The following is a 23,961-nucleotide window of genomic DNA, read 5'->3' as shown; positions in this document are numbered from 1 at the left end:
CTATGACCTATGGTCAAACTTGAGTTCGGGACACCTGATTTTCATCCATTCCAGGCTCTCCAGTTGCTGGCAGCAGCGACACATGGGACCCTATGACCTGTGGTTCAACTCCAGTTGTGGGTATTTAAACATCCATATGCACACATATGCACGCACACAAAATAAAACCCCCTTACCCAGGTAACTTGTGAAAAATTGAATTTAATAGGAAGACAGGATAGGCTGTGATGATCAGATGCAGATCAAGACCTGACAGGCGTACTGACCAGCAGCCTGTTTACACATGACTGGCTTCTTATCTCTCTACTTTCTCATCCTCCCCCAAACCACCTCCGCTTCCCCCCTAAACAACCCACAGTAAGTTTTGCAGAAGCCCCAAATGATCTCCCCTACATTCCATAGTAAGTCCTGTGCCCCTGTTGGCAGTTACCCCCCTCAATCTGCAAGGTGGTCCAGAGAGAGCTTCCATTGACCTACCTTAATGCCTTCCGTTCCTGCTCAGTGGGCTGATCACACTCCTAGGAGTGTGACCCAGGAGAAGCTGGGTGCATATTTCTCTATTACATTATTTAGGTTCCCCTGCCTTTCATTGTTCCTCTTTGCTCATTTGAGTGTGGGGAGAGGAGCCTTTTATCATGCAACTGAACAAATACACGTACATAGAGGGGCTACTGCTTGGAGATAGAATACAGTGAAACCCTAGGGAAGCCTTAAATACACTAGAACTTCTTCCAAAACTAAACAGCTACTGTGGTGAAGTAGATAATACGTCAATGGCTTGTGACATATGTAACTGTAACAATTACTTCATTTTTCAAGAATGAGTTGATGTGAAAGTGAAAATCCAAAATAGCCAAAAAATCCCACTTGTTCATTACTACTCAATACAAAGATTGCAGTTAAACTTCAACAAAAAATGTCTTCTTTACAGTTCAGCTATGACTTAATATGAAAAAACAAGATACAGAATTATAAAATACGCCTACTAATATAAGACAATTTCTTGGATAAATCTGTATATTGAAGTCATTTCTGCAATGAATGTTCCCGTATTGCTTCTGTAGTCATAAGCAATTAATAAAAAAAAGCTATTTGGAGCTAATGGGATATGTATTTAGCGAGTTCCATAAAGTATAATATTTTTTAACTATTTGCTATGTCAGAGCAAAATGCTGACACTATCAGAACATCGAAGTTGTCATCCTCATGGAGGAATTTTCACACCCCAATCAGGAGTTATGTACCATCTGTGAAAGAGAGAAATTATAGCCAAATGATCTAAGATATGGAAATACAGCTTTTTGCAAGGTAGCACAGCTTTTAAGCTTTATGAATAACTGTATTTTTCTCTTTAGCTCTCCTATTCTTTTGTTAAAGCTCTAGGGAAACTGCCAGGATTAGCATGTCGCACTAATTCCTCTGCTGATGTCAGGAAATGCAGACATCAGGAAATTTAAAAAAAAAGACATTAAATGCTAAGTTTCCACTTTGAATAAGCAATCAAATTAAATTATTATCTACAACTTTCCTAGTAATCCACTATAATACGTATTCTTTCACAGCTTAAGGGATTTATTCTGCAAACACCCACTGTTGAGTCTAGAACTTATCCAACTGCCACTGACATCAAACTGGCTACTTTTGATGACAGTACAGCGTGATTTTTAAAGTTTATCTGTTTTCCTGCTTAATTTTTTTTCCATAAACATTAAAAAGTGAGCTTAGGTCTTCCAAGGTTTCAGTGAAGCATACACTGAAAGTCCCAGATAGTGTATATTGTAAGAATGCTGTTCCTTTTCTTTGAAGTTTTAATTAACTTCAAATATAAACAGTGTTAGTTGCAGCATGAATAGCTTCTACTCTCTTACTGGTCTCCAAGCAGCAAGAGTTAGCCTGCAGCTTGTGAACAGCTTCAATACAGGGCTATGGTACAAACCTGGGAATGGGCATGTCCTACCACAGGGACTACAGAGTAATCTATTATGGGAGAAAACAAATCAAGTGGAGCTGCTGAGACTGACCAATGGGACCCCTCCCTTCACCAACAAGCTGCACATCCATATCAGTCCCATTCACCTTCTGAACGTCTACAACAGAAGATACCGCTGCCCTGGGCCTTTCAAGCATGTGGCAAAGATTTTGGCATGCAGGGAAGCGTCAGGAAAGAACTGGGAAGAACGTAACAGAAAATTTTACTAGGATTTTAATAACTCATGTGAATCACTAGCAACTGAAGTAAAAAGTTAATTTTACTTCCCCCTCCAACCCCGAAGAAAAATATCATCCATTTAAATCTTTCTTTGTATATAATAAAACAAAAGGCAATGGTATTTTTTACTCTAAAGATTACCTTTGAGGAAAGTATTGTTTTCCTCCAAAGTCATGCCATTTTGAGCAATCAATGACAACCAGTTAATAGAAAAGATAGGGGGAAAAATGAAATAAGAATGCCTGACCTCAAAACCTTTTTGCTTGCATATTCGTTTTTTCCAAGGAGACACTTTTAATGCAAAAAGTTTCTACCAAAGCAGAAGAATTATCCTCTTTATCTTGAACTTCTGGAAGATATTCAGAAAGGCTGTCCAGCCACTCTGCAGGCTATAAACTTGCTATAAAATAAATGCAGTCACTCACATGCAGAACACATCATTCCTTTGGAACATATTTAATGAGTTCTGCAAAATGAGCCCCGCTTGTGTTCACAGCTGTAAACATTTATAACTCAGTCAAAGCAAAACCAATATGCCACAAAAAATCTAAGTCTATGCCCTAGTAAGAGCTATTTCATTAGCAAGTTATCACTTGCTCTCAGCTATTTTGAATGTAGCCCATCGGGCATTCTTAAATTCTATGCTTCACTAACTTTTACAATCAGAAAGGCTGACCTACAAAAAAGTTAAATTATAAACTGTAGACAGTAATTACATACATATATAGATACTCACAGCAATGAAATTTCTGTGCATTTCTTGAGAACGCATTTTTGAGAAAAAGGAAAAAATCTATTTTTTCACCCAGCATGTAGCTCAAAAATAATGCTCCTCAAACGAAAACCTAAAGAAGTCTTGCAAAGCCATAAACACTGGGAAATGAAATCTTAATGAAAAATCTTGTGCAATCTTTTTTCCTTCCACAAAGCAAAAATAAATTTACAAATGTCTTCTGTTTCCAAAACAGTTTTCCCTCATTCTTCCCATGCAGGTTTTTTTTCTGGAAAATTTTAGAGAGACATGCTCATTCCTAGTGAAATCAGCGCATGCAAATCTGTAGATCTGTATCAAGTAAGCTCAGCCTAATTATTCTTTCTTATGTATTAAAAACAACAACAAAAACATTTTCAATTGCTTACAAGAACTTCTTTACTTCTGAGTCATGAAGGGGTTTAAAGTCCCATTAGGTCATGTAAAAGGGTACTGCCTTCCTCATTTCTGAAAAGCATTCTGCATGAAAAGTATTTGCTCTCTTCATAATGCATAGAAAGATGGTTTGAATAGTTTGGCTACTTACTCTCTCTACAGCTTCTCCTTCTTTTCTGAACAATTTACAGTAAGGTTTTATCAGTATTGTTTTTCCCCTGTTAGAAAATGTCAAACAAAGCTTAGTTTGAGACAAAAAAGTAATTTACATTCAGACTGTTTAAATCTTAACTCATATGCCTGAGAAACACTTGGAAGAAAAATTACCTCGACTGATTTTCCCACTCAGTCAATCCTCTCCAGTTAGAGGCAAGATGTATTTTAGACACCATCTAAAACTTCTAAGAAACCTTACAAAAACTGAAGACCAAACTGGATATTCCCTATATTTTTCAACTTAAAACTGAAACATGAAGTTCAAGTTTCCACTATATGTGAGTCAACAAAATGGCCATGGGCTTTTTTTCTCCCTTATGGATTACTCTGTAGTAAATAAAGCAAAGTTTTCCATATAGTTATCATCTGACTTTCCTTCCCCTAATGCACAATTCCTCTTTGTCTTTTCACCACAACAAAAATACTTATCTCTGAGTTGCAAATTAGCTTTGGAGTGCAATGCTAGGGCCATGTAATACTGTCACAATGCAAGCTGCTGACTCCCCTTACTCTGAATTGAGGGTTGAAATTCAGCTCATGGGCAACTTCACTGCTTCATCTCCATAGGAAGAATTTTACTGTTCTATTTTAAACCAGGCAATTCAACCATGAGATTTGTGAAGCTGTATCACACGGTGTTTTCTAAATTCTTTTATCTCTACAAACTTAAGGAGTGATATCTGAATTCCAAAAATGTGAGTTCCTCCAGGCATCACTGAGTTACTTCATATTTGCAGAGAATGGCCATTTTCTCTCCCTTTTTCTATCTCAGTTCCTCTACCAATTACACTAAGGAATAACATTGTACTTTGTAAAATCATTTTTAAATCAGCAATTAAAAGAGGTGCGGAGATTTAAGAATTTGTACTGTAATCTTACATCAATTATTTCCTCTCCGAACTCCCTCACACTGCATCCCCCCTCCTGTTTAGAGAAGGGATGCTTTAACAAGCTTTCCTTTTCACTACTACTAAGAAAAAACCAGTATTTTTTTCTTCCCAATCTCCACCCTCTTTTTCTTAGATGTCACACTATTCACCTTTGCCTTACTCTATATCTTTCCTTCCTTTCCCCCCTTTGATTCCCTCTCTCCCTCCACTCCTTTATCAGAGGCTTTCACATATGCAAGAGAGAAACATTCATCACAAAGCAGTGCAGTTCATTGAGCACATGTAGCTGCAAGGATATTTCTTGGAACAAACAAGAGGCTTGTTTACAATACCTCTGCCCTTCTCTGACTCCCTCCCATAGCTCTCATTTTAGCTCCTGCTCTCATCACCCTCCCTCCTATAATCTGTTTTTTCTTCCCCCATTTTCTGGGTGCCTCTTTTCCCCTGCCCATCTTTTTTTTTATCCTGTCTTCGCTTCTCTCTCCCTCCTCCTCTGCTGACTGAACACAACTGCCTCTTCTTGTTAATGCAAAGCATTCGTTCCGTATCTATTATATGAGGCAAGTTGTTCAGGTGGCAGAGACAAAAATTCCTGATTTCAGCCCACTGGAAGCCGCCTTGTAGAACAGCATAAACACTGAGAGATTGTTTCACAAAACAAACAGTGTGCAAGAACAGGAACACAAGAATCAAATACGTGCAAAGCATAAACAAGGGTCTTGTTCCCCAGGCAAAAAGATTATTCTTTGAGACTGTCGCTTCTGAGGTAGCTAGTAGAAATGTTCATTAATGACCCTTCATAAGAAGCTTTGTCCATCCCACTCGAAACAGTATCTTTTTACATCTCATGAGATAGCGATCAACCTCGAAATAGAAAAGACATGCTCAATGCTCATCTGGACTAGCATATGCATACTGGAGAACACGTTTTCTTTTTTTTCCTGTCTAGAGAAAACTTTGTTAAGTTATTGCGTTATATAAAATCTCTTCTTACCTTCTAGCGAGGTGACTAGATGAAAGCAGCAGACCATCCAGATCCAACCCATTCCTGCCACTCTTCTTCCACTGATGCCAGCGTTAGAATCCATGAAGATTCTCTGTAGATACCACCATCTCCAAAAAACACACACCACTCCCTCGAAATAGCCACAGATTTCTTGTCGTGTTTTAGTATCTTCCAAAATCAAAGCACAGACACCTTCATGGAGGAATACTGGTTCAGAAAAAACAGAAGGTGGAAACAAAAATCAGGTCACAATAACACAGAACTGACAGTTTTTACACACCACCTCCATCATTTACTACTTCAGAGATACAGGTGAAAAAGAGTAGCACAGACCTAGTATTTACCACATACCCACACCTCCCACCCTCCAAGGCTTCAGTCCCAGTTGTTTTCTACCCTGTGTACACACAAATTTTGAGACTTTCGTGGCATCAGTGAGAGTGGGGTTCCCAGATCAATGTTAATCTGTCCCACAGTATAAGCTGCAGTCTTACTTAAGTCCTGACCCTTTGCATCTTTGGCAATGTCTCTTGGAAGGCGTCCATTCCATTTCCCCTGTATGCTTTCCAAATTCTGCCTCTTACAATTTACACTTTGCCTTTTCAGGACTCTGCAGGGCAGTAGCCATGACAGGACAGTTTTTGCCGTTTCTGACAATACAAATCTGCATGGCTGACAGACTTAGAAACCGCATTTCAGTTGCAGGCATTTGTGCCTTTAACCATATGACTGTAAAACACTATTAAAGCTGGATAGCATTTTTCCCATTAATATGTCACAGGTGAGGAAGCAAAGGTTGTGATATTTAAGGTCAAATAGGGAACCTGCATTACAGCCAGAAAGAGCACACAAGTCCAGATTTATTATCTTGAGTGTGAGAATATCCAAACAAAACCAAACAAAACTTCACCATCACCATTAAGAACCTGACATAAAGGCTTATCTTGCAGTCAGGAAGCAGCATTTGGGCTAATCCAGCACTGCATTAGATCAATCCAGCACAATAATTGTGCTAAGCAAGGTATTTCTGGCTCCATCTTCCCATTTCTCAGCCCACCAGAGAAATATCACAGCAATATGTAGGTTATATGCAAAAAGCCAGTATGTTTTGTTTTTTTAGGTGCTCTTTGCACAGAGCTTTGAAAACACTTCAAAGTCTTCAGTGAAACAGTGAAGCGTAGTTAAAGAGAAAGAAAAATGTCTCAGGCAATATATAGAAACGGCTCAGTAACTTGGCTGAAATAGTTGAGAGAGAAGAGTTGTAATTAAAAGGGGCAACCTCACTGCAATTATCTGAAAATCTAGCAATGGGGGATTTGAGCAAGTTTGGCACAGCAGAGAGAAAATGCAGCCTGGGGAGTATGAGAAAAGGCAATGGAGTACAATTTGATTTGCCTTACTAAAGAGTGGGAGAAATTATCAGACAGGATGGAATAGTTTCCTCTTACACTGCCCCTAAGGAGAACCTAGAGCACCAGGCACAGATGAACCAAAGGCATCCTGGGCATCACTAGAACGTAAGGAAACTTACGTTTCTTACGTAAGGAAACTTAACGTTACTTAGGGGACCTAAAGAAGAAGCAAAAACTTTGGTTTATGATTCATGAGGAAAGAGAAAAATAAAACCATTGAAGTATAACTGAGGAAAAATGAAGCTTAAACGGGAGAATGGATATAATTCAGGTACTACATATTATTTAATGAAGCACAGAAGAGAAACATCACTGAATGAAACTGTGAAAAGGAGAATATTCCAGGCTGAATGATCAGAAACCCCTTATTTACAGAAAGAACTATGCAAGCACATAGCAGTGTTCTCCAGGAACAGGGCTGAAGACTACTGTCTGAGACTGGTACATCAGAATCAAGGCTGAATGATGCTTCTACATGGAGCTACAAATACTCAGCATTTGTACTGTCAGTCAATCTATAACCTTGTAACATCTAAAATCCTTTTTTTTTAACACTACCCAACTTTTGAGAGATGTGGACTTTTAAACATTCATTTTGAAGGCAAATAAATGTCGAAACAGAGGTCAAATAAAACAAAGAAAACTTTCATTTCAGTCAATGAGACTGCATTCATTTGCAGAAGGTTTGAAAACAGCCCACAATTCAGGTCTCCTCAACGTCATATAACTTCTGAGTGGCAGAGCAGGAAACAGAACCCGAGTATACTCTGGCTGCTGGATCTCAGGCCAAAGACTTGGCTTTACTAGGTAACAGGTAAGGAGGAAATCAGTGTGTTACCACAAAATAGATAGAACAGAAAAAAATCCTGCTACCGAGAAGCAGACACAAAATCATTTCTGACTGCTAGGAAACCAGTTGTTCTCCTTCCCTCCCTACCTGCACAACTCTCTTACAACATCTGTTCACCTTACCCTGGCAGACCCTGTATCCCAGCAAAGCTGCACTGCTCTTAATGAGGCGCCATACAGCCTTTGTCTGGATTAGATGGGAAAATTATTTTCCCCTGATTTAAATTGTGGTTAAACCAAAAGGCTGGTTTTGATTTAGCAGTTTAAAAAGGTAAATCTGATTTTGTTTTGTTTTGTTTTTTTTTTAATATTCTACCTCTTCCACACCTCAATGAAAAATGCTTACTCCACGATGAAGGGTAGAGGATAACATTATGGAAGCATTTAAGGGAGAGTAGGAGGGAAGCACTAGCCTCTCTGAATTAAAGAGTACCAAGCCCCTAAATTGCTAACCACTGCCCTGCCCTTCCCCCCAGCACTTGATGTGTGCAGAATCTGACTACACCCAAAGACACTCATCTTTCATTCTTCACTTCTCCTACTATTTCTTCCCTACACCAAACTACTTAAACAGAAACCTCAATCCATTCCAACTTTTAAACCACCCTCTTCTCTTGTCCACACAAGCACCTCTCCATGGCCTTCTCAGCTTGTTATTTCTTCCAAAACTGCTTTCAGATGGATGCCCTCTCCTTGCTACAGAATCCCTCATTCTCCTCTAAATCCAACTGCAAAGTAGTACACCCTCCCTGCACAAGATCTTTGAACAAACTTCCTTTAATACCCCTTCTCAATCTCTCTCTCTTCCAGCTACATAGAACTTGCCACCCATGTACCAGCTGTCAGTCCTTCTTAGGCTAACTCTTCCACAAAGGATTCTAAACCATTTTGGGGCATATACTTCCTTGGCTAGCGGAATGATTTACAACTCCTTGGAAGTCCTGAAAACCATAAAGCATCTGAAAATCATGACAGGTCCTGAGGATCCTAGTGCCTTTTAGTGATTCAACCCTATAAAGCAGTGAAGATCCCAAGCAGTCAGAAAAGATCAGTTAAATATTGCCTTTGCTTTAGTACCAACCTCCAAGAGACAGAAGATGGAAGTCTCCAGGTTATTTATTTGCTTACATTACATTACAGGTTATTTGCTTACATTATTTGATCCCAAGGGTCTCTTCCAACCTGAATGATTCTATGATTCTACTCACCAATGCTATGATGATTGTTTACTTTGGCATAATCGCTGTGGTGTCTGGATTGCCAAAATCTAATTATGTTCAGGATTCAATAACAGAAATTAATACAATCATCACTAGTATTTTCAAGGATCCTGGTTTCTGGGCTGAACAACCAAGGAGGGAGAAGAGTTCTTCGAGAAGCTTATCAAGGCAAGTTTTTAACACCTCCAAGGATGGAGATTCCTCAGCTTCTTTGGGCATCAGTTCCAGTGCTGAAACACTACTGGGGATTTATTTTTTTCTTCCTTATATATAGTCAGAATCTCCCTTGCTCTCTTCTGCTGTCTATCTCAACAGAAGAGAGTCAGCTCTTGCCCAGCACCTCAAAGCTGCTTCTCCACAAGACTGCAAACACAAACCATTTCAACCGGAAAGCTCTGAATGTGAAACACAGTCTACCCAGTTTAACTGGCACTGTTTAAAGCCTGTTTCTTCTCACCAGCAGAGACAGTGCTGTAATTTCTCACTTTTTCTGAATTCAGTCTTGAAGTGGGAACTCCAGTCTCCAGGCAAATGATGTCAGTGCTACAGGACAGACAGTGATAGTGCTCCCATATGTACTAGGACAGCTGACTCTTGTACAGGTCTGTGCTTGTGAGATTTCTGTCCCAAAGGGGGCTGCTCTGTGTCCATCCTGTATCTAAACTGTGACAAACATGAAGCATTTCACGCGCCCAGTATCTCTGCAGCAGTTTCCTTATGCAAATAAAGGATTCCCTCAAAGTTCTAGCATTGTCACTGACAACACCTGAAGAGTGACAGGGCACTACTGTTGCTAAACAGGTCAGCATTGACTCAAAATCCTCCTCCATCAGTGCATGTGTTTTTATTAGAAGGGAAGCAGATTTGCTTCTAGGTTTGTGTAGTCACTCATTTTAGAGTACCCCAGTGGCATATGTCTTGAGGAATAGATGACCACCTTCATGGAGGTGGTCATACACATGACAAGCCTAAGAGGGATCTCCTTAGAACCGAATGCAGTTTCTCTTCTGAGTTTGCCTGGCAGTCTGAGACTGATCAAGAACAGTGACAACTAGATAAACTCCATTAATTCTCTTTTTGGCCACAGGTTCTGCTGGACCTAAGCTTTAAAGAAAATCCCTTGCTCTCTAATCCTTTTGATTCCACTCATAAACCTTTAGACAGACCTTTGCTGAAGCATGTTCTAGCTTCGTATGCAGACAATATGTATCCACTGATCAGAAAGCAATGTACATTGACCCTATTCCCCTCTGACAAATACCACCTGCAGAACCTGACCTCAAAGAGCAGTTCAGCATTCATCTGAACCATGCACCTGTCTGGCTTCTGCAGGAGGAATTCGGGCATGCCTTTGGGATTAAGAAACAAGCTAGGGTTTGTTCAGGCAAAGCACTAGTCTCCTAGAAAAAAGATGAGGGCCTGGCAGGTTCTTCCTCTCCATGAATGGAATGTAGGTGTTTCATTGAGTTCTGTGAAATTAGTGCAAAACAGAGGCAGCGGGAAGAACTACTATTCCCATAGCCCAGGATTCCTACTGGAGACCTAAGGTCAGTTCCAATATTCTAATCCCTAAAAGAATCTGGGCCTGATCCACCGCAGAGAGGATGCTCCATCCTGCACTACTTTGTACAAAACCCAGTTCTGATATTGGTCCAAGTACCTAATTAGCAGGAAGCACAAAGGCAAATGGAAACAATGGGGTTGTCAACACAATAGAAAAATTGTCAGTTCTTAGTCAAGAGTTCCTGACAGTCTTCCTTATTGGAAGAACACTTATGTTTTTTAATGTGCGGTCAAAAGAATAAAAATTCTGTATACTTTAGTGCAAACTACATTTCAAAACACAAGAAAGAATGCTGAAGCAGATCAACATCCATCTAACCCAAGTTTTCTCTAGGTCTACAGTGTCAAGAAGAACTCCTATTTGGAGACAGCTTGCAAGCCTAGCCTCTATGTGGTCCACTCCCCTACTATTCCTCCAGCATCCACAAATACAAGCCTAGGGTTGACAGAGAGCACACCCCCATCCACTCCCTTTAGTACCTCTTTATGAATTCATCTAATCCCTCTTTTGAACTTGCAACAGATTTGAAAAGATATCTATGCCTGTGCAACAAAGTACTTTTATGTATTTTAAATTGTTCTACTAATAGAAGCTGAAATCATAACAATGCTAGATTTTTACTCTTTCTATTCTTCTTAACTGTTCCAAGAACTTTTCCAAATCATCTTGTTTCCTCCCACTGGAACAATGCTTCTTCCTCCTTCATTGTTAACCGACTCTTTTAGGTCTATTTCACAGTAAAAATCATTATATGCGTATAGCTTCCCTTTGCTACACTTTATTCAAGATTTCCCTCATATTTGTCATACTTCTTCCTCACACAAAGCATCTAGATGTAAAACAAACGCACCTCAAAAATTCTTCAGGGCAGCAAAAATTCTTTACCTTCTCTTGCACATTTCACACTATGACTCATAACGGCTTAATATTATTTCTCAGTGAGAAGCATTAAAAAGATAAATAATCACAACATCTGGGAGAGTCAATAAACTACTGTTGCAATGAATTTGTGCTGCACACTGATTCATCACTGTACAGAGTACATCAGAGTACAAAAAGTAGAATTAATACTCCTTCTCATTCATGATAAATAGGGAACCACGATAATGTTATACACCAAGCAAGAGACCTTCTCCCCTCCTCTCTCCTCAGTTCTCTCCTGCTGTAATTGCTCCTTCGCCACTCAGATGCCCTTGTAGCTAAGGTCACACAGCTCACGAGGATAAATCTCACAACGCTGTTGCGAAAAGCTGTCACTCAATGCCTGTGCAAAACTGAGCATGACATAATCCTGCCTACCTTCTCTCGTACACAATAATTACAATAACTGCTATTCATAGAAATCTTTTTACACCCCAAACAGGAAGTGAATGGGGGGAGAGCAACACATAATTTATGGCTCTGGGTTTTAATATTACAAAGTTAATGTGTTTTTCTTAAAAAAAAACATATCACTAGGGCACAGACAGCAGTACAGAGAAACATTTAATTAAATATGTAAATCATTTCAATAGTTGTATTATATCCTTTTATCCTCTGTTACTATTTGAGATTACTTTAAATGACTCCAAAATACTTTAAAAATATCTGAGAGGAGACTGGAGTTTGTAACAAAGCCTTGTGGGTTTTTTTATGGTCCACTCAGTTTATTAATTTCATTTTGAAAGAAAGGCTCAAAGTGCTAATGTGTAACTAAGCTTAATGGAATTCTTCCTCAACAATGTGCTTCAAAAAAGATTTCCTCTAGCTGGCTTGATCAGTTGTTTCTTACAGATTATCTAAATAGGGTTGTGTTGGTGTCTTTTGAAATTCTTTAAGTTTACAACAACAATCCAAAGGTTGATTTTGAATGCTTTCCAAAGAAAGGGATTTATTTCCTTGTTTACCATGGAAACATCAGGAGTCTTGAAGCTGATCTTCCATGCTCTGATTATACATTTCCTAGTGGGATCCAAGTTAAGAACTTCCATAGCCCTTTAAGGCAAGAGATGCTTATTTTCATGAATTTTTATTAAGCCCTTGAGGCTCGGATAGGGTGCCCAAATTAGAAGTATAATCAGTCAAACAACCTCTACAGTCAGTAGACTGAGCTGAATTATCTTCAGTAGGGACTAAGATCTGTCCTAATTTAAAAAAGAGAGCTATGGACTACTGAACAGCCCCTTCCAAATGACTCTTTAGGTGTAGCCTAAAGGTATCTGGGGAGATTCTGAGCCTCTGTGCTGTCTTCTACCCGTGCAGGTGGCCGTGTTGGCATTTCTTTAGATAACCACAGTGTTTTCCTTTGAATGTCTCTTCTCTGCCATGAGACGTATACTTGGCCAGAGAAGCCTCACAGCTTTGTTTGTGATCCTAGTTTATCTTCCTAACTAAAATTCATTCACCGCTGCCCTGTGTTTCCGCAGACTCTCTCGATGCCTCCCCATTATGTTTCTGCTATGCCTAACATGATGGACACTGATCTCTTGAAACTGATGTAATTTTTTTTAAAAATTATTTTTGAATTAAAGATACGGATTCTTTCTTCCACCTGCTTATTATGTACTTGAATTACATGCCTTTAAGTACAACAAAGCTCCTGAATATAATCTCTTCCCACCCCACAGGTCTTGACTTAACTGACAATTTTTATAGCAATTCATGTACTTCTCAAAGCAACACCAGTAATTATACCCAAGTTTGTAACATTAACACCTGGAAGCAAAATCTCAGCTCTAGAATGTTAATAATGTTATAGAATGAAAAGTGTGAAGAAATGCATTGTTATATATGTTATCCATTATTGCCTGATAGAAACTCTCCTAAAAAATAATAGGAAATGGAGTGATTACTCCATTTGAACTTTCATACAGTAAATAAAAGAGACTGCAGAAGGAAGAGGGAGAAAAAGAATCAGCAGCTTCCCATAACATTTATATATCTTTGATGGAAAGAGAAGACAACAGTTGCACCTACTGCATATGGATTCCCTGTGCTTTTATCAATTTTCCTTTAAATTCTCAAGAAACGTCTTTCTGTACAACTGTGTGCAGATCTTTGCAATGCACTTTTATCTATGTGGAAATAAACATGAGGTTTTCATCTTCAAGTATGATTTACCTTTAACAAGTATACTTTTATCTGTACAAAATGAAGACATAAGACTTCAGATAGGAAAAAAAATAGGTAATTTACACTGCACTGTGTAAAAGAGCGTATTTCCAAAATTCTAAGCACAGAATGTTATGTTTGGGATATTCAACTTAAGTATCCCTGAAGATGGCCACATTATTAACTTCTAGGTGAAAAACCTCTATGGTAGTAAAACTTCTTTGAAAATCTACATTTCCTTTTCTGGTACAACTGGCAATAGCCAAGTTTAAATAAACGCTTCAAATTTCACAGTAATTTTATGACAGAACAAGTTTGAAAACACAAGGAAAAACATGCATGCTGTTTTGGCATATATAAAAAAACAGGGAAGGGAAATAAAACTTTTTCACAAACAGTATCTAAACAAAGGTTATGTCCCTAAAATAGAGTATGTCCCTAAAATCATGTTCTCATCTATGCTGCAATACTCATCTTGCTGCTTCTTCATCTGAAAATAAAGTTTTATTATATACCAATTTCAGATTGCTGATGGATGGAAAAGGACAAAGAGGCCATGCACAGTGCTAGCAATCGCCAGACAGGCAACGCAACAAATCAGACAAATAACCTTGACATTTGCTGACCAAGTCTGTGAGAGCATCTGCATAGACAAACCAAGCACAGAGCTGCGAAAAGAGCTTAAAGGCACTGTCAGGATGCTGGAAAATAAATCAAGGGCCTGAAGCATTGGGTGGGGTGAAAACTGAGAGTGGCTTACAAAAGTAATATACAGATAAGCCTAAGAAAAGGGATATTTTATACTAATGTTGTTTGCCATTTTAAATTAAGAATGTAGCCCAACATGGCACGGATATAAACATATGAATCACAACCTATGCACAAACACTCAAAACATACAATGGAGGGCAAAAAACAAACTGAGAATACTTTTCTTAAAGTGTTCTTTGTGGACAAAAGTTCGCAAAGCCCTTCAGTAAGGATTAAGATTTTCTTCAGCTGTGGTAAAGAATGTTCACTTTTTGTAAAAATATACTTAACTGTCTTCATCTGTAATTTTGCATTTGACTTTATGAGGCTTTTACTGTAAAGAATATTTAGCATAAGCAAAAAATGCATGCTATTCATATTCACAGTATCCAAACTTATGCTGTCCATTAGGAGACGGTGGCAGCACTAACAGCTGGTTAAAAGATAATGTTCAACTTCTATGGGAATTACCTGCATTTTGAAATTGCCTTTCATTCCATGAGAGAAACTGACATTTCAAATCAGACTACAAAAAGAACTAATAATACTCAAACATCTTCATTTAAGTGCTGCTCTTTTATTAAGCTTCTTTCTGGCTTCAAGGAGGCTACTTGGGTTTTCAGAGAATGTAGTTCATGATTTAAGGGTTAATTATAACTACTTTTTTCCATTTTAATCAGTTTCACAGCCTTGGGCTGTCATAGAGCTTGGTTCTCAAATTGCTGGCAAATTGCATTTGCAGATAGAGCCTACTTTTATTTTTAAAACTATTTAATGATTTATCATCACCGGTTTTATTCCTGTTAAGAGAAGCAAGGAAAGAATGCTTCTTTGTAAAACAAGGCAGAAAAGCACTGAAGCATAATTACTTTGCCGATTTGCTAATTGCCCTGATCTTGCTGTCCAAACCTCCTTTCCCAGCGCCATTCCATGCAATTGATTACCAGCTAGCTTCCGTCCAATTACACCTCCACACCTATTGCAAATATCAGTTTGCAAGTTCATAAGGTTGCTGGAGCAGATGCCTGTAACATAAAATATTCCCTCAATGGAAGTGGGAATAAGAAATTATCTTCAGTCAAGCTGATTACCTTAAATTTTGCTGACTACACCAACAGGCTATACAATACACAAGCTTTAGCTCCAGCATGCAAATTAGAGCGTTTGATGTGGAAATACATGCACAAAACTAGGAAGCTACGAGGGAGAGAGAAAATGGCTTAGTGAAGAGTTCTACCACACGGTTTTTATCCTTGTATGACCACTGCTTGCCTAGATGGGAATTCTGTCTGTTCCACCATTAGATTGAGCCTCGTGTTCTACAGAACTGCACACCCAAACTAACTATAGTCTGTCTACAACCATTTTGCAGGAGGTGTCACTGCATTGTGCAGTAACAAGCAACTAGGGAGCTACCTCGGTAGCAGTCACTCAAGGCACAGTAAGAACAAGCACACAGAAACTATGAGACCTAAAACTTATTCTGGGAAAACTTTAAGAAAACAGATGATTTCTCCAGTGTTTCTCTCTTCAGATCCAGTCTCCAAATCTATAATCTTCATTCATTTTTACAATAAGGGTGGTGAAACATTGGAACAGGCTGCCCAGAGGTGGTAGATGCTCCATCCCTGGAAACATTCAAGGTCAGGTTGTATGGGGCTCTGAGCAACCTGATCTAGTTGAAGATGTCCCTACTCATTGCAGGCACATTGGACTAGGTGACCTTTAAAGGTCCATTCCAACCCAAACTATTCTATGATTCAGACTCCTTCCCTCATAGTACCTTGGTCTCATTATTAAATGACTGAACTGAGCAACAAGAACAGACAATATAAGGATCCCATTCAACTTCAGAAACATCTGACTTGGTCTTTAACACTAATTTTCTTTTACCTTTTGTCAATAGATATTTATTTAGAGGACAACATTAATGATTCATGCTGGTTCAAGGCTTAGACCAGGCTCTCACTTAGATTTTGGGAATCAGGTTGCCCAAAATTGGCCCTTGTCTAGGAGACAGTTGAGAGAGCAATGAGGCAGAAACGGCAGCTAGAAGAAAAGAAGTAAGATCAAGGCTGCAACAAAGAGAGATGACCTGGAAGGGAATGACTGTGTGAAACAATTAGCTGAGTTCAGTGAAGCATCATAGGGAGCCCACATGTAATGAAAGCAGGTTAGGGAGCCCCACCAAAAATTTGAACTTGCCACTGGCAGAGCCTGCAGAGCAGCCAATTCCATTCTCGGGTCCTTCCCTCCTCCTCCTTCCTACATTTCCAGTTTTTTGTTCCCACCCTCAGGAAATAGGAACATTATGTGCCACTAATACGTCAGCAGAACAGAAAAAGTCTGAAGAGGAAAAGTGAAGGCCAAGCGGGTTGCAGCAGAAAGATATTTCAGGCTTACAGCATCTCTTACTAATGCATGTTTGTATTATTTGTTATGCCAGAGATGAAAGCAATACCATATAAATCTCAAAGCTCATCCTGCCTCCTTTGTGTCTCAAAGGCTTATTTATATCTCAGTGTGGATGCTCAGGCTCACTGCTCTTGTACGGCGATGTCCAACTTCAAAACCAAAGGATTACACCTAAAATGGAGCAAGTACAATTCACCACTTCCTTTCTTTGGATACTGACTAGTTTTGGTTGTAACACAGCAGATCCAAGATGCATTTTCTATCAGAAAAGTAGTCCCTCTTCCAGTTGCTGGTGAGACTGGAATAACAGATACTAAAAGAGGGGGATGGGTCTTTATTGAGACAACATCTGGCTTACAGTCCCCAGTCAACTGCAGGATTTTTGTCTGTATATTCCTTTAAACTTTCCTAGTTATATTCTTAAACGACATAAGCAATAGGGCTTCCACAACTTCCCACACTGTACTTAGACCCTTCTGGAAGAAAACATGCCTTAATACTGAACCTGAAATCACCTATTTTGGGCAATTTGAGTCAGCATTTTTACGTTAGCCACATTGCCTAGGATCCTGTCAATAAGTTTCCCAAAGTACTATAGATACTCCAAAGCAACCCTTTTTCAATCATCATTAAGTTAGTTCTTTTTAATAGCATGTCAAAATTTTCCTACAGCCTCCTAATCACTTCTGTTGCTCTTCAATGAGCTCCCAGTTCACCAGTGCCATGGCAGAGAAGTTCTTGCAGTCAAATACAAATAGCCCATTTGCATTAGTGCCATAAAGTCAGAGACTACCCAATTTCAACACCACAGGTTCTGAGGCACAATAGAAAATATAATAGAAAACATTGGGCTGATCTGCTATGATCTGGGAGTGGGAAGGGATGGGGAGGAGCAAAGCCTTTTTCAAAAGAATCATCTAAAAACTAATCCTAAAAGAATTTTCTGAGGTTTTAGGGCAATTTCCCCCTTCTCACTCTGATTTCTATCCACACAACTCTTTATAACACTATTAGACAAAGTGGGCTGGTGCATACTATCAGTCAAGAGAAGCAAGACAGGTACAACAACTCAATGAGTCTACTCTGATACTTTCCATTAGAGTTGTCCAGTAAGCACTATTTTACCAAAGAGAGTAAAACTTCCTTAACTTAATTCTTTAAAGGATTTGAACATTTTTAGTTTTACTCTGTTTCCAAAGACTGATTCATTTTCTTTACACCCTGTCACTGCATACACACTGTTGGGGGCCATTCATTAGACAGAATCAAAAGAACCTATTTAGGAACTATTTTTTTTTTAAGCCATTCTCTTCAGGTAGAAGAGATCTAGTCACTAATGTGATTTCCTTAGTTGCAGGAACCTGTAGCTCTCTGAGACCATCCAGAGAGCTGCAGGTGGATGCAGACCATCCACTTTTAATTCAAGACAGGTAAAATTATCCATGAGAAACAAGCAAATGTCAACACAATTCTTCCAGTTGGAGTTAGGAGGAATTTTAACTGAAACAAGGAGCACAAGTCATACATCATTCCCATTACGTTATTTCACCAAATGTCTTTCCAGTGCTCTGCCTAGGGCCCTGAGCAAAAAGGTGCTATAGTAAGGCTCCAAAAGAAAGCTAATTACTTTTCAGAATCTGACTCCACATACATGTCCCGGCAGAACACAACACCAAGACACATGCAAACTACAGAAAATTCCCTCTGTCAAGCCTCTATCTATCTGGAAGATTGTAACAGACTGCCAATTTATACTCAGGTCAGCACAATTTGTTCTCAAATCATGTTGGACTGCACCTTTACCAATTTCTAACACACTTAGATACTGGAGGAGGAGAAGGCCACTAAGATCCTCTCTGCACTAGTAATTAAATGAACATTTCTCAGAAGAACTATTCCATTTCTGATGATACCCTAATGATGGCAGTGATAAACGCTGATATGCTGGCCCCTTTATGAACCACACATGCTCCAAACAGGATTAGCAAACTCACTGAAAAGTGAAAATGCCAGTACATATTTGCATTCCCATTGCTGCTGGCACCAGCTCAAAGCCTACTGACATTAGTAAGGGAAGGGACCATCTGGGAGACAACTGCAGGCAAGCATCCCAATCCAGCTGTGCTTCCAGCAGCTTCTTCCTGGCTCAAACCCAAGGAATAATTTCAAACATCTTCCTGGTGCAGAAAGCACTCTGCTTACTGGAATCAAATTGATCCTAGCTAGGAGCGAAGCTTAACATTTGGAAATTGAAACAGTTTTATAAAGAGTCCGATTTCAATTTCCAAATGGAAATTATTCAAAACCCGCCCAGGAATCTCCGCAGCAATATCCCTCTTGTGACATCCCACCCTCTTCATAAAGAATAGTTCAGAAAGTTGGAGAGTTCTGCCAAGGAACCCTGCTTCCCTTTGTAGACATCCGCAGGATCTCAAACAACCTGTGGTGAGGCTGATGCTAAAGGCCTCCACATAGGCGTCTGTATTCTACACACTGCCTCTGAAGTGGTCAGCTGGGCCAAATGCATTCCTATCATGTGAGTGTCTCAGAGTAAGTGGGAGAGAGATCAGGTCATTTAGGGAGCTTTCAAAGTAACTTTACAGTAACTTGGAGGAACACCGGTATGCTAAACCAGAAATAAGTTACAAAGAGTCAGTAGTCCTCAGTCTCTAGCTTTTAGAGTTTAATTACATGACTTAAACGCATTGGATAATTTCCAGAGACAGGGCACAGAGAAAAAAACTGCACTTGGAAACTGCAGAATCAGCAGAGGAATCATTTATTTGGCAAGCTTGGGGAGGAAAGAAAAAAAAAGAAAAAGCCTGTCTGAGAATGAAGTCATGTATGTTTCAATATACAGGTCTGGGCTGGCAAGAATTTCCATCCTAAGGCGAACCAAGACCTTTAGGATCCAGCCTTCATATGTCAGGCTACAGTTTTCAGACTGGATAGGCTGCATTCTCACACTATCCAGCATCTTCTCTACTCCCAGGATAGCACTTTTTTTTTCCCTGTCTTAAGTGTTGTCATGTGCATACATGGGCATGTGCATATATGCATGCATATGGGAGGGGGTGTGCGCATGTGAAACATCTGAACAAAAATTTTCTTGACAAGTAAGCCCTGAGAAGCAGAATGCATAAGGGTCTCTGGAGGCATGGAAAATTGAAACCAGTGACTAGAAGAGCTCGACTTCCAAAGACGCTTCTTTTATCAGAAGTGGTGTCAAGAGCAAGCTTCAAGTAGCACCTCTGGAACAAGACCATCAGCCTGCTCCATGGTGACCTTTTAAGAGGCAAGACAGTGTCTTCCTTATAAAATATTATGCCAGTACCTCCATAAAGTACACACTTTTTATTTTTTTTTAAAGACCACATGTATTAATAGTACACTTTAAATAAAATACTATTCTTGGTGGCAGAGGAATATTTCTTGAAATCACAACATGCTTCTGAGAAGAAACTACTAGTGCAGTTCTTCTCTTTGCTAAGTTTAAAACTCCTTGTGTAAATCAAATGCGAGAAGAGTGTCAACATGAAATGCCATTTTCTTACTCAGCAGATTTTCTGCTCACCTGTCAACAGTACCATGGGTGACATGAGTAATTAAGGAGTTTTTATCCTTTTGGTGGTCTGTTTACATAGCACAGTTGGCACCACTCGAGACGGAAAGCTAGTCTGGTGCTGTACAATACCTACAGAATTACTTACAAAATCCACATAAATTATACCTGTGCGCACACTCTGAAGTCCATGACACTGCATGATTGCCAAAGAGAGGAAGTACGGGGAGATGAGGGATGTCCAGCCCAAGACTTAACAGGCAGAAGCTAAATGATAAGGTTGCAAACAGTTGGAAAAGTGCTGAATTTGTAGAGTCAGTAGCTAGAAAAAGCATGTTAATTATGTTGCTGCAAGATGATAAAAAACTACCTAACAAAATGTAAATTGTCCCTTTTTTTTTTAAAACACTAAGATAAAATAGTAAATATTAAACGTTAATATTAAAAAAATTTTAAAACAGGTTTAAGAAAAAAGACAAGAGAAAATAATGACAAAATTAAAGGAGGCTCACGAGTTTCCTCCTAAAGCTTTAATCATCTTTTCTCTTCCTAGTAATGAGTCTTAGTTTTTTGAAAAAAAACCAACATTATATGTTTATGACCAAGAACAGCCGATCTGGAATATTCTTAACAATCACTTTTTCACAATAGCGCCCTTTTTGGATGATATTGCCATCCTTTTTGGTGGCTAAACCACATTATAAAGATCTAGCTTGACCATACATAACAGTTTCTACTTCTTCTATCTTCTATTATTCGTATGTGCAGTAAACATACGCAACACGGCCACAGAAATGAGAAATAAAAATAAACTGGGCAACCTTAAATGTGGTCTAGAAGTACTTTGCACTCATCTGTAGGGACTTTAGGAGAACCTTCTGCACAGTGGCTGCTGAGGGATACTGCATGGGTAACAAGGAAAAGCAGGTTTTAGGGGGAGCAGACCTATAGAGGGAAGCATTCCTGAAGCCAGAGGAAAAGTATGCATACATCTCATAACACTGCAGGTATCCACGGAAAGAGAGTGGACCACAGAGCAACTCCATCTTAATGTAGGCACACAAGGTGAGAAACTACGGTGATCTCTTACGTGATTCTCTGCGTATGGCATATGCAGCATCAAAGGGGAGAAGGAGAAGACATCTGCACCTGGGCACAAAGAGGAATGTACCCAGTGAATTTGTATAGGCATAAAGAAGACAATTCTCAATGGACTGAGGGATTGGCTCTCTTGTCAGACACATCTGCTGGCAGCCTATGGGAGCATGCTGGAGAATAAGCAGCTGTCTCCTTGGAGCCACCAGCTGCCTTTCCCCCAAAAAGCATTTACACTGTGTCATTGGTCAGCCTGCAAGTCAAATACAGAAGGCAATTACAATACAATGGCAGCCCTGAGCAAAAGAAAAGAGAGGAGGCATCTCTCACCCAACCCCTGCCAAAAACAGTCTCTATAACCCAAGCTGTTCTTGACACAGACAGCTTGGAAGAGCTCAGAACCTCAGAACAAAGCAAGATGCGATGCCTTTCTGCAGGGTTTCAGTGATTAGGAGAGGATACAATCCTGCTTCATACAAGCTCCAATACTCCAAAGCAATGGTATTTCCAAGTATCAAAACACAGGACCATACAAACAGTTCTGTGCAGCTTAGTGCAAGAAAGTAAAGTGGAAGAGAACTCAGAAGGCAAGTAAAAACATTAAGTTGCTAGAGGAGCACACACAGACATCAAGGAATTTAAAACTACACGTGTAAGCTGGCTAAGGGGACATGCATGCAAAAGACAGAAAAGGAAAGGATGCAATTATGTGCAGTTATCTGAGTCTTGCCAAAACACTAGCAAAATAAACTGAAGTGATGCAAGGTGTTAAATTTAGGGAATGAACTTCTAGAGGAAGAACAGCACAGATGATTAGATTGTGGATTATCTCTTCCTTTCCTGCTCCCAAAGGGACCTTAACATTGGAATAATTTCAAACTGTGAATGAAGAAAGACCTAATAATAGTCACTAAATCCTCTGTTAGTGGCTTGGGGCAGGTCAATCAGCTGTGACTAAACAAGAGGTGCACCCACATCCAGTTTCCACTTTTCTGATTATAACCTACACAATAAGAAAGGAGGGAGCGTCCCTTGTTCATCCCAGCTGAGGCTGCAGATCTGTAACAGATGTGTCTAGTGGTAGCTACTCTTGCCACTATCTTGACTTTGTTGTTTCCATTTGCCCTCTCACTTTCCTTCCTCATCATTCTGCATCCCTTGATATTACTGCCAATGAAGGATGCCCCTTGGAAGATTTGCTTCCCCATCTTTACTCTCTTATTTCTATAACTTGTGGGGACGCAGGTGATATTCAGTCTTCTCCCCAACTGAATGAGCGTGGCAATAGCCAGAGAAACTTCAGAGTAAGCAAAATCATCTCAGTGGATCCATGAAAGGCACATTTAAAATTACCCATTACAACAGCCCCTCCCACATTCGCAGATTCATTTAGCATAAGTAGTAGTAACTTGCATCAGCTCCTTGAAAAATAGGTTAACATGGCTTTTCTCTGCCACAAGCACTTACACAGCCATCTGCCCTCTCCCCCCCCACCCTCTACCAAGAGCATTAAACGACCCTACCCACAGAGAAGGCCACAAAACCTTCCTCGTATTGTTCCACGAGGATCAGGAACCTACACCAGCATTCATCTACCCCTGCCTTCCTGCTTCGGAGACTTCAAAGGCAGCATTTCACTATGGCTCTTCGAGAGGAGCCAGAGGGAGAGAAAACACCACGAATAGGAAGCAGACCAAGCACGCCAGGCGTGTGTGGAAGGTATCTGGGTTTGATAGTAATTCCCGTGAGCGGAGAAACCGTGACCCGGTTTCATACAGCGTTTCTCTCCGTGCCCACACACGGCACCTGACAGGCGGGGAGCGCTCGGGGGGGAGGGTCTTTTTCTGGGCACTCCGGGTACCGGCAGACACCAGGAAAGGAGCCAAAAATCCCACAGCCCGAGGAGTTTTAATCCCTTTCAGAAGCGGGACTCGTCCGTTCCGCGTCACCCCGCCAGGGATGGCAGGGACCCCAGGATCTCCTCGGCCATGGCTCTCCTTTCCTCAAAGAGCTCTTCGGCCAGGCTCACAATGCCCTTCCCCGCCGAGCCCGGTCGCCACCACAATACCTTTTGGAGGACTCCAGCAACACCCCTTTCACTTCCCGGCATTACTCCCCAGCAGTTTTGGCAGGAGCCCTTCCCCGCAGCAGCCGTGCCGTGCCGTGCCGCCCTCCCGGCATCAGAAAAGTTGGACAAAGACCATTTTCCTCCGTGTGAGCTGCACCATCTTGACGGGCCGGCCGCCACGTCCTCCTTCTCTCGCTTCTCAATCACTGCTGCTTTGTCCCCCGGCCCCGGCCACAGCCCTGGGCCCTCGATCGATGCCTTCAACAAGTCGGATCCTTCCCGGCAGTCCCGCTCCTTGCGCTCCTCTCAGGGCCCTTCTCTGGAAACGGTTGGAGGGATTTTTTTTGTTGGTTTTGTTTGTTGTTTTTTTTTTTCCTCTCTTCTCCCCGCCCAGGATCCCTCTCCTACAGGAGTCTCTCTTCCTCCCGCTTCCTAGGATCTGCTCTTTTTCCCTTTCTCCGGGCTCCT

The 23,961-nt window shown here is 40.3% G+C and overlaps 1 protein-coding gene across 2 annotated transcripts in view; it reads right to left on the bottom strand.

Annotated features, from left to right (window-relative positions):
* The window catches only part of EPHB6 (EPH receptor B6), a 78,581-nt gene extending 54,626 nt beyond the window's left edge, over positions 1 to 23,955 (bottom strand). For both annotated transcript variants that reach the window (XM_014947546.1, XM_014947547.1), the window contains exons 1-2: positions 23,494 to 23,955; positions 5,457 to 5,675 (exon numbers count right to left, since the gene is read on the bottom strand). In XM_014947546.1, the coding sequence (XP_014803032.1) occupies positions 5,457 to 5,550 (94 nt within the window). In that variant the 5' untranslated portion in view covers positions 5,551 to 5,675; positions 23,494 to 23,955. The remainder of the gene's footprint in view (positions 1 to 5,456; positions 5,676 to 23,493) is intronic.
* Between the last annotated feature and the right edge of the window lie 6 nt (positions 23,956 to 23,961).

Source organism: Calidris pugnax, unplaced genomic scaffold, assembly GCF_001431845.1.
Source record: "Calidris pugnax isolate Ruff unplaced genomic scaffold, ASM143184v1 scaffold175, whole genome shotgun sequence".
NCBI lineage: Eukaryota > Metazoa > Chordata > Aves > Charadriiformes > Scolopacidae > Calidris > Calidris pugnax.
This window is presented reverse-complemented; position numbering and strand designations above follow the sequence as displayed.